This window comes from Gymnogyps californianus, chromosome 9, assembly GCF_018139145.2.
Source record: "Gymnogyps californianus isolate 813 chromosome 9, ASM1813914v2, whole genome shotgun sequence".
NCBI classification, from domain to species: domain Eukaryota; kingdom Metazoa; phylum Chordata; class Aves; order Accipitriformes; family Cathartidae; genus Gymnogyps; species Gymnogyps californianus.
The window spans coordinates 20717210-20730728 of NC_059479.1; the positions used below are offsets into that span (position 1 = coordinate 20717210).

The window sequence follows — 13519 nt, forward strand, 5'->3', positions numbered from 1 at the left end:
CCTTTAGAGCTAGGTGAGTCAGTTGCTCAGTACAACTTTATAGTTCATTTTTTATGTTTGTTCTTTTTCTGTTTGTTGTAGCCTGGCTGTAGGACTTGAGTGCTTGGTCGTACAGAAATTCTGCTTTTGCAGCTCTATACCAGGAAATGCACTTGCATAATTAGCCAGGCTTCAGAACAGGGAATCTTTTATAGTGGAAAAAAAGATGTTTTGTTTTACACACAAAAAAAATTGTCAACACTACTGCAGCAAAACAACCGTTACTCTGTTCTCAGAAGTGTCCTGAACATAGTGTTTGTGTAACTGACCCTCACAACTCAGTGAGTGTAGAAGCCCTTATGAAACCACAGATACTAAATAGAGAATGCTCCTTGGCAGGAGTGAGTGCCTCACGTTGTGTTGTTTGTATCAGGAGCTATTGTTTCTGAAGTGTGCCTGTTCCAACTGGGAGAGGTACAGCTTTTTCTCCAGTTAGGAAAACTGCTTTAGCCTCCTTCCAAATAATTTTGATTCCCTCAGTTTGTGCTCTGTGTCTTTCAACAAGGGACAGCAGAAAAGGTTCAGGTTCAGGAAATGTCACAACTTCCGTGAAGTTCTTGCTTGAAGTTCTTGCTTTTGTGTACTATTACGTTGTTTGGTTTTATGTTTTGATACAGAATACTTGGAATAAAATAACCCAACAGATTGTATGGGAGATTTTTTTAGCTCAGTCTCCCAAGAGTTGGCTGAGCATGTTGGAGGTTGCAATCAGGACACTGATAGTGTTCCGCTGGCGGATGCCAGGACTAGCAGAATCCAGCTGTTGGTTTTAGCATCTTTTACATTCAAAATAGGATATAAGAATTGTTGTTGAATTTAAAAGATCACTATACTAATTACCAGCTGTTTATTGACTGCTATTTAGGAAGAAACCCAAATTCTGTTTCAACCTGTCTTTACTTCTGTTGATGTAGAAATTTTTGTAATGTTTCTGTTTCAACGCTATGACTTCAGTGTCTCAGAACAGTAATAGAAAAGGAAGGCTTCCCCCCCCCCCTTCCCAACAGACAAGCCACGATGGTAGGACTTGCATCTGGATTCACTTTAGCCTGTAGAATGATAGAATGAGTCTGCATTTGAACTAAAGCTCATGGCTTTGCATTATTCCTCTGAGATTTCATACTTGTGTGGTGGTATTGTCCAGTTTTCACTTCTGGAAAATAATGGAAAAGTATGTCTTCTCAGCTTTGTAAGTGAGCTGCAGCAAGAAGTTGAATTCCTAATTTTGAGTTTTAATCTTTTCTGCTACTGTTCAGTTTTAAATGTGTTGCTTTCGTTTAACAAACAGATATAGGCAAAGGCAATTACAGATGGGAATAACTTTCAAGTACTGTGCATCACCTTTTCTAACTGATAAAGAGCTAGAATTAGTTGGGTCTGGATTAAGGGGCGCAAATTAAACTCAAGAGTTGTGGTTCAAGTTATTTTTAGCATAGTATTATTTTAGCACAGTCTGTCTGACTTCTCCTCCAAGAAGTAACATGGATTCAACTAAACACACAAATGACTAATTGTAATTTCCCAAAAGTTGTCAGCAGGTGAGAAATACCTGATTTACTACTAACTGGTAACTTGTTTACGTACATCCTTCTGCAGCTTCTCTTTAAAACCAAGAAAATATTGGTTATTTTATACTTGGTGAAGCTTAACAGTTTCACACGTGCATGCAGATTGCTATAAATCAGGCCTTTTGATTTTTGCACAGGCCTCCTCAGTAATTACTTTCATATATTTATTTTATAAAAGACCCCATTTATAGAGCTCTATCACTCACAAGATAGCAAGTATCTTTTCTTTCTCAATAGGCTACTGTCATACAGGGTGTGTATAGTTTCTGGTTTGATTACTTGAGGGTTTTGCATTGTTACTGGTAATTTATGCTAACTAAGAAAGGGAAAAGAGCAATCTTATGTTATTCCTTCTTTGTTGTGCTTCTGGCTAATTTTGAGAATTGTCTGCTTGAAGTGCTGCATTGCATTTGTGGCAAGGGGAATGGAATGGGTACAGTTAGCTGCACTTTCAAAGCACTGACCATTAATGTCATCTCTTTGTTAATGTACATAGGTGATAGAATAACTGAAGTGATTGTTCTGGGCCATAAGGAGAATGGTTCCTTGTAACTCAGTTGTTAGTGATGAAAAACATTTACAAATATTTTCCTATTCCACAGCTTCCATTTGAAATGGAAATTTATTACATCCAGCATGTGATGCTTTATGTTGTGCCCATCTATCTGCTGCGGAAAGGAGGTAGGTTGGCAATTTACTCTATATGTATTGAATTGGTTCCATGCAATGAAAAAGCTGTGCTTAATGGTTACCACAGGCTTTACTCTTACTCTTTTTTACCAATTTTCTCTATATTGTTACTTAATAGTTTCTGATGTTATGTTGGAGTTGTAACCTGGGTAACAAAGACTTGTGTCAGGCACTGAAATGGGAATAAAAAAAAGATCTTTTGCCCAAAGGGATATTAAGAATGTATTGGCATAATGTGCACTGTCTTCTTGAGTAGCATCTCTGCCATCTTGCAACATTCTAAGTTGTTGGTGGGATGTATTTTTAAGACTTTTGCCTTCTTGGATGTCTCTTGAGCAGTACTGCAACTTAAAATGAGCTGAAAAGAACTTATTATTATATCTCCACGTAAGTATTAGTCAGCTAGTTAGATAAATTCCTGAAATTCTGAAGCTCTAATGAAATGTAGTGACACCTATTAGTGAAATGAACTAGCTTGCTTGTTATCTCTTCTAACAAGATTACTGTCTGGCATTCGCTTATACCATAATAGTTCAGTAAGTCTGGGAATCCCAAATTGTTCCACTGGCCAGTGATTTTTCTAATTGTCGCTCCTTAGAAGGGAATGCAGCATGTATTCATCTGGGTGATGCTCTGCCCCCCTCTAGCGTCGACGTGCCTCCAGCTGCATTTTCTAGCAGAGCTAAATTGTTTCACCCAGGAAATCAAAGATGATAATTTATGGTCCAGATGTTCAGTAGCCTTTAATGAAAACCCCAAGGATGTGATGTCAAGCAATGGGCTACAACTTAGCAAATGCTCAGAACAAGCATAGTCAGCCTCTTCCATTCTGGTGATTCTTTTCTATTTTATACCAGCAGCCACTTACAATCCTTCACACTTCTTTCACTATAGGTTTGTAACGTTGTTGTTGTTCACTGCCGAGTGAAACTAAATAAAAATGATGCAAAGGAAAAAGTGAAGTATCATACTTCAAAAGATCATTCTGTTTCTTTCTTTTACCAGAGAAATATGCCAGCCACATTTAATTTTAATCCATCTTGGAGATCTTAAAATTCTGGCAAATAATGCTGAAGTGCAGTATAGTTGTAGAAGTTACACAAACTCCTAATCATTGCAGAAGCGTGGTGGGGAGAGGGGGGAGAACCTGTAAACAGCTATGTAGTACACTGTAGGCAATGACAAACCAAGCTCTTGTGATGTCACTAAATCACTTCTTTTGATGGCCTTGAAGTTCCCGCATGACCTCATTTTAAGACATGTATTTTTTTTTGCTTTAAAGTTTGGCCTTGGATGTCACTTGATGTGTTCCTTTGATTTTTTGGTTGGTTGGTTTGGTTTTTTGTTTGTTATGAGCTAAAAGTTCTCTGGGTTCTTCAGCACCTGTTTTCTGGGGCTGACAGGACTGTATCTGCAGTTTGAAGGGCTTTGTGTTGTACAGTTGTCACCCTAGTGCAGTTTTCTAAATTTTTGCCCTCTATTAATTTACAGGCATTTGCTGCCATCTAATGTCGACGTGATAGCAGTGAAATTTTGAAAAGAACTTTGTTGGCTACATAGATCAATTGAGATTGCCCTAGGCTGTGTGACTAATAACTGTTCATTTTCTTGGGCAGTTGGCTCCTGCTCACCTGACGGACTGTAATGCCTCACTAGCAAAACGCTTATGGACTTTTGTAGTAGTTACGACTAGTGCCACAGGAGACCTAATGTATGATTTGTGATGGAAAAATTACTCAGCCTGAAAACATTTGTTAATATTTTGTCATTTCACTAGCACCTTTCTTTAAAGTACTTTCTGAGTAGATCACACCCTTTATCCTAACTATATCTTGTGAAAATTGCTTTTTCATCACTGGTGGTGATCAGCATGCAGCTTTATTTCTGTATTTTAAATAGAAATTTCCACCAGTGAATCTATGGATTATGATTAGGAGAAGTAATTGAAGGGTAGTAAAATTGGAAAAATGAAAAAGAATGGACTGTATATGGAAAAATGTACTACTTCAGTTTTATTGGGAATCTGCTGGTATTACTGATGGCCTTAATAGGATCTCAATCGTAATATTAACATTTCTCAAAGGAAGGTTGAGCAGAACACCTGAGGCAGAGTTGATTTGAGGCTCGTTCTATACAGAACTGCATGTTCAAGTTTGTTGACATGCTAATCAAGTATCACACCAGTCATGCACACACATTCAATTACCTCTTGAAGCCTTTCCTTTTTGAAAGGCAAGTGGGTGACAGTAAGCAAAGGCTGTAATAATTTATTTTCTTTCTCTCCCTGCTGTTCGTTACAGTGGTGAAGACAGGTCATGTTGCGCTGGCAGCATCACCCTAATGTCCCCCCTCCGTGTAAGTGTGGGGGCTTTACCATGCTTAGGATCAAATGGATGAGAGAGATGTTCAGAACTCAGGCTTCAGTGTTGCACACAGTGAACTCACTGAAGCTTGAGGATGTATTCCCTCTTGGGGATTAAGATCTCTTTCTCTCTTCCTCTTCCCTCTTCTACCCCTCTGTACCGAGTGAATATAAATTTCTGTACTTCCCTTTCTAATACACTTGCTTTCCAAGTGCACATATGCATGTCTACATACCCATGCATGCCAGGCTAGACAAAATAAATGTTTATGCACTATGGCTCAGATCTTTCTTGGCTGCATAAGAGGCTCTCATGCAAAAGAAATGTAGTGCAGATATAACAGGCCAGCATAGAAGATTCCTAACTCAAGGCAGTTCTTACATGAGGTATATCTGCAGGTGGCAACTTTTTTGCTGAATGAATCTCACCTTGTATCACCTGTGAACCCTGCCAAAAATTACAGTATGCATCTGGGCTGGACACAGCATTCCTGAAACAGCTGGATAGGCTGAACCAGAGCTGTAGGTCACTGTTTTCTCTTGTCCTTAGGAGGTGAGACCCTTGCTTCCCTGTCAAAAAAAGTATGGATGCTTTTGTAGCTTCTGGATTGGTTTACTATTGCATCATCTGAGCGCTAGGATTGGCAAAAGGGATGTGCAATGAATGAATTGTCAAGGTGAAAGGAGGAAGACGGGAGCCACAGCAGTGCAGATTTAGACCATGGAACCAACCCCTGCATTGAAAAACTCCTCAGACCACTTTCATCTACAACTCAGCTGGTCTTCTGAAGCATATGAGTCTGCACAGATAATTACACTTTATGCTGCTGGGATACAGATTGCTGGTAGAAGGCTTAGGGAGGTGACAGCTGAGGAAGTGTAATGTCTCAGACTGCCACAACTATTTCAACAGTGCATTAACCTGACCTTCTAAGATCAAGATATTAGAGACCTTCAGTGGTGTTCAGGACAACTTAGTTTTTCTAACTGTATACTCTTAACATAATTAAAAAAATCTAGTTTGCACTGCATCAGCCTTAGAGATGCAGTTCTTGACTGTCTTGGTCCTTAAGCTAGTTTGGTCAGATTTTTGGATGGATTTGACAAGATTAGATGTGCACCTTATTTCAGAGCTTCAAATCATACTGAGATTTAATCAAAGTGGAATTGTTACTTCCTGAGTGCTGTGAGAAAATATCATTCCAGAACAGTTTGAAATAAGGGTTAATTTATAGCAGCTCCCTAGCAGAGGAGTTCAGGAGATAATCTTCCTTGTGTTTTGAGATCCCCAGCATTATTTAGTCGACTTAATAACTTAATGAAGTAGAAAAGGATGTCGATGTTGAGGTTTTTTAGGATTTTGTCACTTCAAGGAGCAATCTGATGTATGAACAGCTGTACCTGAAGTTCCAGGATACCACGTATGCTTAATCAGAGGCCTTTGTATTGGTGTCACTGAACGGTTGTGTGGTTCTGCCGCTGTAGCCTGCAGAGGGAGACAGTCCCCAGCATCCGCTCTCTCAAAATGGCTATGCAAATTCTCAAAATTCACAATTCAAATGCAGGTTGTCCACACTGTGGAGAGAGTAAATTGATTTGGTTGTATTTGGGGGGGGGGGGTGGAGTCTTCTTTTGGAGCCAAAACTGACAGTGATGGCCTTGCAAATTCTGGACAGTCCTGTGGTCTGGCCCCATGTATTTTAAGAGCTGATTCACTGTTGTACAGCTGTGCACAAGTGGACAGACATATACACCCTAAATAATTAAGTAGGCAAGTTGTTTGCTGCGAGTAGAGTCAGAATTTTCAGCTCACAAGGCAAGTGCTATATCTTCAGAAGCAATAAAGAAACTGTCTCTGACTCAAGTCATAAAGCCCTTTTCTTTTTTGATCTAAGTGTCTTCAAAAGTGGCATCAGAAGAGATGAAGTTCTATGGCATTGTCAGAAAGTCAGTAGAAGTTGATTTTTTTTTTTTTTTTTTTTTCTTCCCCCCCCTCTCATGGAGCGTGCCTCTGTTGCCCTTGAGACAGATGGACAGAGCAGCTCTCTATAGCCAGCTTTCTTCAGGGCAGCGCAGCGTTTCGTACCTAATGAGAAGCTGGGCTAAGCTGTAAGATGTAGAACACAGATACCAAGTACAGACGAAAGGATCATTTTTCCTGTGGCTGTAAACTAGGAAAGCGCAATTAAAGCAATTGCGGATCGAAACTTGGGCTTTCCGTTGGCTGTTAGGACTTGCTGGCAAAAGTGAGGGATTACCATATTTAAAGACATTTCTAACTGTCTTTCTCAGCCACTTCCCCACTTTGTGACGTTTACCTGTATTTAGCTATATCTTTCCTTAGCTTTTAAATGGAGTTACAAAGCAGGCTTTATTATACACCTTAGTAGTAATCCAGGAAAAAAATCACTGTATATTTGAATATAGTTAGGTAGTCATAAATCTAGTTTATCTCCATCCTCATTGAAATACTTGATAATGTGCAGTACAGCTCTTTCACTGAAACTCTTAATTACTTGGAGACCTGTCAACTCTTGTGTGTTATTCTCCTGCTCTCCTGCTGGCAGCTTCCCTGTTCCTATTCCAGCTTTTCTCTACCTCCTGAGTCCCGTGTATTGGACGTAAATGCCTGGTTCACTGTCCAGCCGTGCTTGTGCTACGGCACCTTGAGCAGCAGGGTAGCTGTGGCACTGCTCAGCAACTGGAGGTGTGTGCTGCTGCTCTGGCTGCAAGCTCATGCTGCAAGTCTCTCTTGTAGCTTGGTCGTTTCAGGATAATCTTGTTTGAGGAAGAGGAGGGGACATGTCTCTGTCGTGTGAGCCTCTGAGCTTTATGCACTGGGCAGTTACAGTTCCTTTGAAACTATGGTGGCCTATTATGGAACACTTAAAACTAAATAAGGAAGTTGATGTGGCATTCTCTGAGTGGGCCCAAGGTCTGTTAAAGACCTCTCTCTCTAGGAGATAGAGAAGTTTAGAAGGGTATGTACCAGTATATGGAAGGACTACTACTATATGAAGGAAGAGGAAGAACTGCTGCTGCTTCTTTATGGAACATAAAAAATGGTTCCTGGGAGGAGCAGGCAATGTAAGACCCCTGCCTGAGCTGATTCTGATGAGAGTAGCTGGCATTGAGGGAAGTAGAAATGTGGCATAAGGTAGTATTTCGAAATCTGCACACAGATTCAGAACAGCTGTAGGGGAAACCGTGGATTTCAGGCTCATCCTCTTGAGAACATTTTTCCTGTTTTCCCCTGGAAAGGAAGTTTGGTCTCTAGGCTAGCTCAATAGGCCACACTACTAGAATTAACCCTGGGATCAAGGGAAATAAAATGGACATAAATTTGCCCTCACATTTTTAGAAGCTTGAAAATGAAGGCATTGTAATAGTTGCTCTGAGTTTTGGATTAAGCAGGTTTACCTGTAATTGTGAGACTACTGACGGAGAGTGTGCTGCGCTGGGAAACTGGTAAAGCTCTATCAAATGTAGTGGGAATGAAAGCAAGACATTAATTAGGAAAAAGAGATTATTTTAACACCCTACTAAATTAAAAAATTGTACTATATTTAGGTTCTAATTCAAATCTCCTGCACTATGTTTTCACAGAAATACAAAAGGAGTATTACTTTCTGTTAAGTTGCATTCAAATTTTTACAAGCCTATGTTTTGAGAACTTTAAATAAAAATAATAGTTCATAAGAACACTAGAAATAGCACAAGACATTGTGGGAGGAAGCAGTATAAATGAAATTTAGTCTCTTTGTTGATCTTTAGATTTTTAAAGCCATGCTTCCATTTCCTAGATGGCAAAATTAACCACTTGGCATGTTGAAGGTCAACAAATTCTTGTTGCAGAAGCAGGTGATGAACCCCAAACTCTTCAATCTATATGAAATCCTTCCTATCAATGCTATTGAAATAATGAAGTTTAATTTAAACTGAAATATCCACTGCCGTGCTATTTCAACACAAGAGCAAATGTAGGGCCTACTTGGATGACCCTGATTTGGAACGGTCTCAACTGTCTGGGGCGTGAGCATTTTTGAGAATGAGATTAGTGCCAGACTGGCAGTTGGATTAAATTTTTGAAAGTGCTTAACATATAAGAATTGCCTGTGATCCTTAGTGAATAGAGAGTGAAACTCACTGCTACCTATTGAAATTGATTTCCTATGTAAGCAGCAAGTCGCTTTTGCCAAAGCCAACACGGGCCATTCGAACAACCACTCAGCTGGGTCTCAATTTTCCTGTTTGTACGTTTCTGTTAACAGACTGTGTACTACAGAAAATAGATCACACTGCTCCGTTAAACAGTCATCTGTTGAATAGCAGGACTGTAGAGTAATAAAATCTGTAGTGATTATTTATCTCATGAGAAATGTACAGGAAATATCCCAGGTATGAATTTAAAATTAGTTTCCCAAAGCACACTTGGGAATCCAGAGCTCTCCGAAGTGTTTTTGTGTGGAGGTCATTGTTTTCTTTTTGTCCCTTGATGTCCAAATGACGTTACTGCTTAAAATCACACTATTATTTTCAGGATCGCAAAGTCTAGCAAGGAGGGATTTTTCTATTATAAAGTGAGATCAAAAGTCTGTAGAGGGTGAGAGTTGCTAATGTATTTTTTGAAGTTTTGCAACAGAGAGAGGATGTAGCAGTGTGAAATTCTTTGCTGGAGGAACCCAAACAGCTCTCCTAAGTGACTTCTGAAACACGATTCCCTGACTAGATTGAAGCTGGACATGAGAAGCTTGGGTTCAAAGCCAAATTATGCCACTGATCTGTTTTGTCATCTTGCGCAATTTCCATAGTCTTTTAATGACTGCTTTCTCCCTCCAGTCTTGTTTCATAGCTGGGTTCACTTGGCTATTTTAGTGTTTCTATACTGCCTGCGCTGTCAGCCCCCCAAATATCAAGGTCTCTGGATTCTAGCTTTTCTGAGTGTTTACCTCTTTAGACTACTACCATCTGTTCTCAGGCTTTGTCGAAATACTTTTGAAATAACACAGGCAACTGCCAGCCAGGCGAGTTCATGTGAAACCAAATTTGGTATAGCACTACTCTGCCAGTTCCCGGGAGCTGTTTTAGATACCTTATTTAAATTTTATTTTGTGTTTTGCATCTAGGTTAAACATGCACCTAAAACTGCAAAGACAATACAAAAAAACCTTTGCAAGTCAAATGATGTTTTCTTTACTCTACAGCTGAGGAGGGAGCACAAAGAGTTTCTGTATAGCTTGACCAGGTCACTTAAAGTTGGTGCAGCCAAAAATAGAGCCATGGTCTCCTGAACTCTGACACCAAGGCTGGTTGCTTCTTCTCTTGCTCTCTGTAATGAAAAACCATATTCAAGGTGGTGTCACGTATCTGATGTTTTCAGGCAGTGGAGTTTAATGAATATCATTGCTATTTAAGTAAAGTCTCCTGTACCGTCTTCTAAATAGGATACCAGCTCTTAGATCATGCTCGCTAAGTATGTTCAAAGAAGTAGACTGCTGGCAACTTTTTCCCTTTACCTGTAGAGCACTCCACTTCAAGTTACTCCTGCAGAGTTCGCTTTTACCTTTGGATTTTGCTTATAGTTCAGACACTTCTTCTGACCTTCACCTACCCACTGGATAAGAAATCTTATAAGGTGCCTTATGCTTTCAGAGTAGCTTCTCTGCTCGTATTTATCATGGTTGCACCAAGTCACAGCTTGCTTACTAAAACATGGTGTGCAGTTGTATCTTGGGTAATTACACTAATATTGTTGCTCATTAAAGTCAGTGTGTGATATATGGGGTGCATATGTGCTGCTGTCATTCAAGCATACAATCAACTCCTTACTCTCTGTTGACGAACAACAGAGAAGCTATGTTATTTTGAGTGGACAATGAACAGATGTACAGTTTTAGACAAAGCGTAGGTAATTTTGAATTTGGAACATTCACAAAATGATACTTAAATTACATTATTTCAGGTAGCTACTGCAAAATCAATCTGAACTGGCATGATGGGTACAAACTACGGAAGAAAACTATGCAGAAAAGAATTGTAAAAGGGCAACAGGGATTGAGAAAGCAGTCCTCTAGCGATTTTACACCTGAGACAGGATGCACCATTATACGGTGGTGTGGTAAAGCAAGTAACAGCAGGTATTGACCTTTATCTACATACGATACCATACATAGGCATACTCATTTAGTCTGGTGAGCTCTGTCATGGCTAGGGACGCATGTGTAGTTATTTGAGTTCCCAGTAGCCTTGTACAGTAGATGCTGCAGTCTGTAATTACTCCCTGGTAATTACTGAGTGCGCTAGCTAGCAAAGGCTGATATGAATATTGCACTCTGTGCTGTAAGCTATCCTTTGAGTACTGGATGCACGTTCCAGTGTTTAATAATACGAATGGATCAGAGAGCAGACAGGCAGATAAAAAATGGCAGTGTATTTTTATAATAATCTGGAACTCTACAACTTCGTATAGCAGCTGAGCAGCATGACATAGCATATCTTCTTCTTTTGCATCCCTAGGTTAAGTTATTAAAGTCATAAGGAAAATAATACTTTTCCTCATATGTTACACTGAAATTTTTATGTCTGCTAGTAAGAGTCTTGAGAACTCTGTAAACTGTTTTTGTTCTCACCATATGATGTTTGAATATTTAATTCCAAAAATAGTCTTGTATCTAAGGGTAGTTTTATTAGATCTGATTTCCTTGGTACATTCTATATCACGTGGCACTGCATTTTGTCAGTAAATTGACAAAACCTGGTTTCAGGAGGAGAGAGAATGGTGAACCCAGGAACAATGTGATATCTGCTACTTCATCTGAAGGGAAAAAAATATTTTACAGTATCTGTGACATCTACTGATTACAAAATCGTTTGTAGTGTATATCTGAAAATATCTCCACAGCAGTTTTCATTTAAAAGCACGGTCTGTCATTAATGGATTGACTACTTTATACAGCTTTTCTGTTCCTAGGCATTATTGGTGCAAGTTACTTTTTAATAGTTGTTAAACAACCGTAAGATTAGGAAATGGCAATTAGACAATGCTCTAATACAGTGCTGTGCAGGAACTGCCGCTACTTAGGTTAGTTCTGTGCACGCTGAAGTCATAGCCCCCGTAAGAAGCAGGTGTTTAAGTATAAATAACTTGATTTTTGAAGATTCATTGTACACCATTACTGTATTTTAAAATCATGTAGTCTTTCTGTGGTGTAGAAGGCAGAATGAGGTAAAAATCACTGGTGTTGGTGAAAAATAGGCAAGCTTAATGAGGTAACATATTGTACATTTTACTGCTGGACCAGAAGGAGGGAAGAAACTGATGAGGACGCTCCAGGTAAGAAATAAGGCTCTCAAATATTAATTACTGTAATGGTATTGAGCAGGTTATCAGCTAAAGCCAGATGCCCTAACATCCACAGAGCAGAAGAGAGAGGATTACTCATGAGCATTTGATGGACACAGCAATTCAGCTGAATACTAATGTATTCCTTTCTTTTCAAGGTATCTACACTCCAGAACCACTCTGCAATTTCTGGTGGGCTCTTTTATCCACGGGGTTTATGTTTGTGTATCATTTTAGCATCTTGCAGATTCTGGGATTGGTAAGTAAATACAGGTTAATAAATGGATAGTTTGCAAGTACCTTCAAAGTCAAAACACTGACTAGTTTTTCAAAGTGTGCAGATATATATGGGTAAGACTGCTTGTGTGCAAATTTTTAATTGCATGTTCTAATAGGCATTTGTATCTCATATCTCACAAGTATCGGTAAAATATTTCATAAATTGGTTATGTACCTGCATAAAGCCATCTATTAAATGCACAACTGAATTTGGATCTGCTTTCCTTCTGAAAGCTGCCCTACTTGTGTTGAACAAAGGAGTGTCACCTGAACATTTTTGATGATTATGGTAATTTCAAAATTACCATTTTAAGTGTCTGAATCAGTGCAAACAAAAATATTGTTGATTTATAAATTTGTTGTCACTTTCTCAGGTTACAGAAGTGAATTTGAACAACATGTTGTGCCCAGCCGTCTCAGATCCTTTTTATGGGCCCTGGTATCGAATCTGGGCATCTGGACATCAGACTGTCATGACCATGACTCATGGGAAGCTTGTAATCCTACTGTTTTACAGCGCTGTCCCCATCTTTAAATGTAGCATGGACTTCCTTAGACTCCCAGCTAAGAAAATAGACTGAAGTTTCTCCCCACGGAGTAACACATACAGGAAGCAGAGATACTTATACTGGAAAACAAAGAGGAGGGATGAGAGGACAATGTGTTTATACTTCTCCCCGCAGTTTATTGCCTCAAAAACACCTCTATAATCAAGTGAGGTTTTTTTTTAACTGCTGTTTCTCACTGCCTATTGCCAACGGCAACATCAGTGGCCTTATTCTGGAAAAGGTTTGTGTTTTATACATTTTGTGTAGATTACAGTAGAATCTTGCTAAGACACTGTTTAAAATTAGGCCAGGATCTGTCCACATTCCAGCAAAGAGAGTGGCAGTGCTACCTCGTTTTGACTTATTTTCCATTAAATATAAGTACACTTATATCATAGGATAGGAAATAAAGCTGAATTACAACACTCTACTGATGTGAACAGAAGGTGTGTTGAAGTGCATCATCCTGGCTTAACTCTTAGCACTTGAATATTGCAAAATGGTCACAGTGAAATGATGTACACTTAATCTCCCAGTCCTAAGTGCAAAACAGTGAGGTTCTACTGTATTTTCTTTAAGCTGGTTGAAAATGTTGGGGAACAATAACTCATTCAAAAAAAATTATTATTTTTTTTTTTAATCAACTACTTCATTTCTAAGCTGCTGTGGATAAATATCTGTCTGGGTAAGT

The 13519-nt window shown here is 39.2% G+C and overlaps 1 protein-coding gene across 1 annotated transcript in view; it reads left to right on the forward strand.

The window, feature by feature from the left end:
- The window catches only part of TMEM164 (transmembrane protein 164), a 40442-nt gene extending 27189 nt beyond the window's left edge, over positions 1–13253 (forward strand). The window contains exons 5-7 of the mRNA XM_050901515.1: positions 2210–2288; positions 12160–12260; positions 12655–13253. Of these exons, the coding sequence (XP_050757472.1) occupies positions 2210–2288; positions 12160–12260; positions 12655–12861 (387 nt within the window). The 3' untranslated portion in view covers positions 12862–13253. The remainder of the gene's footprint in view (positions 1–2209; positions 2289–12159; positions 12261–12654) is intronic.
- The last annotated feature ends 266 nt before the right edge of the window (positions 13254–13519 follow it).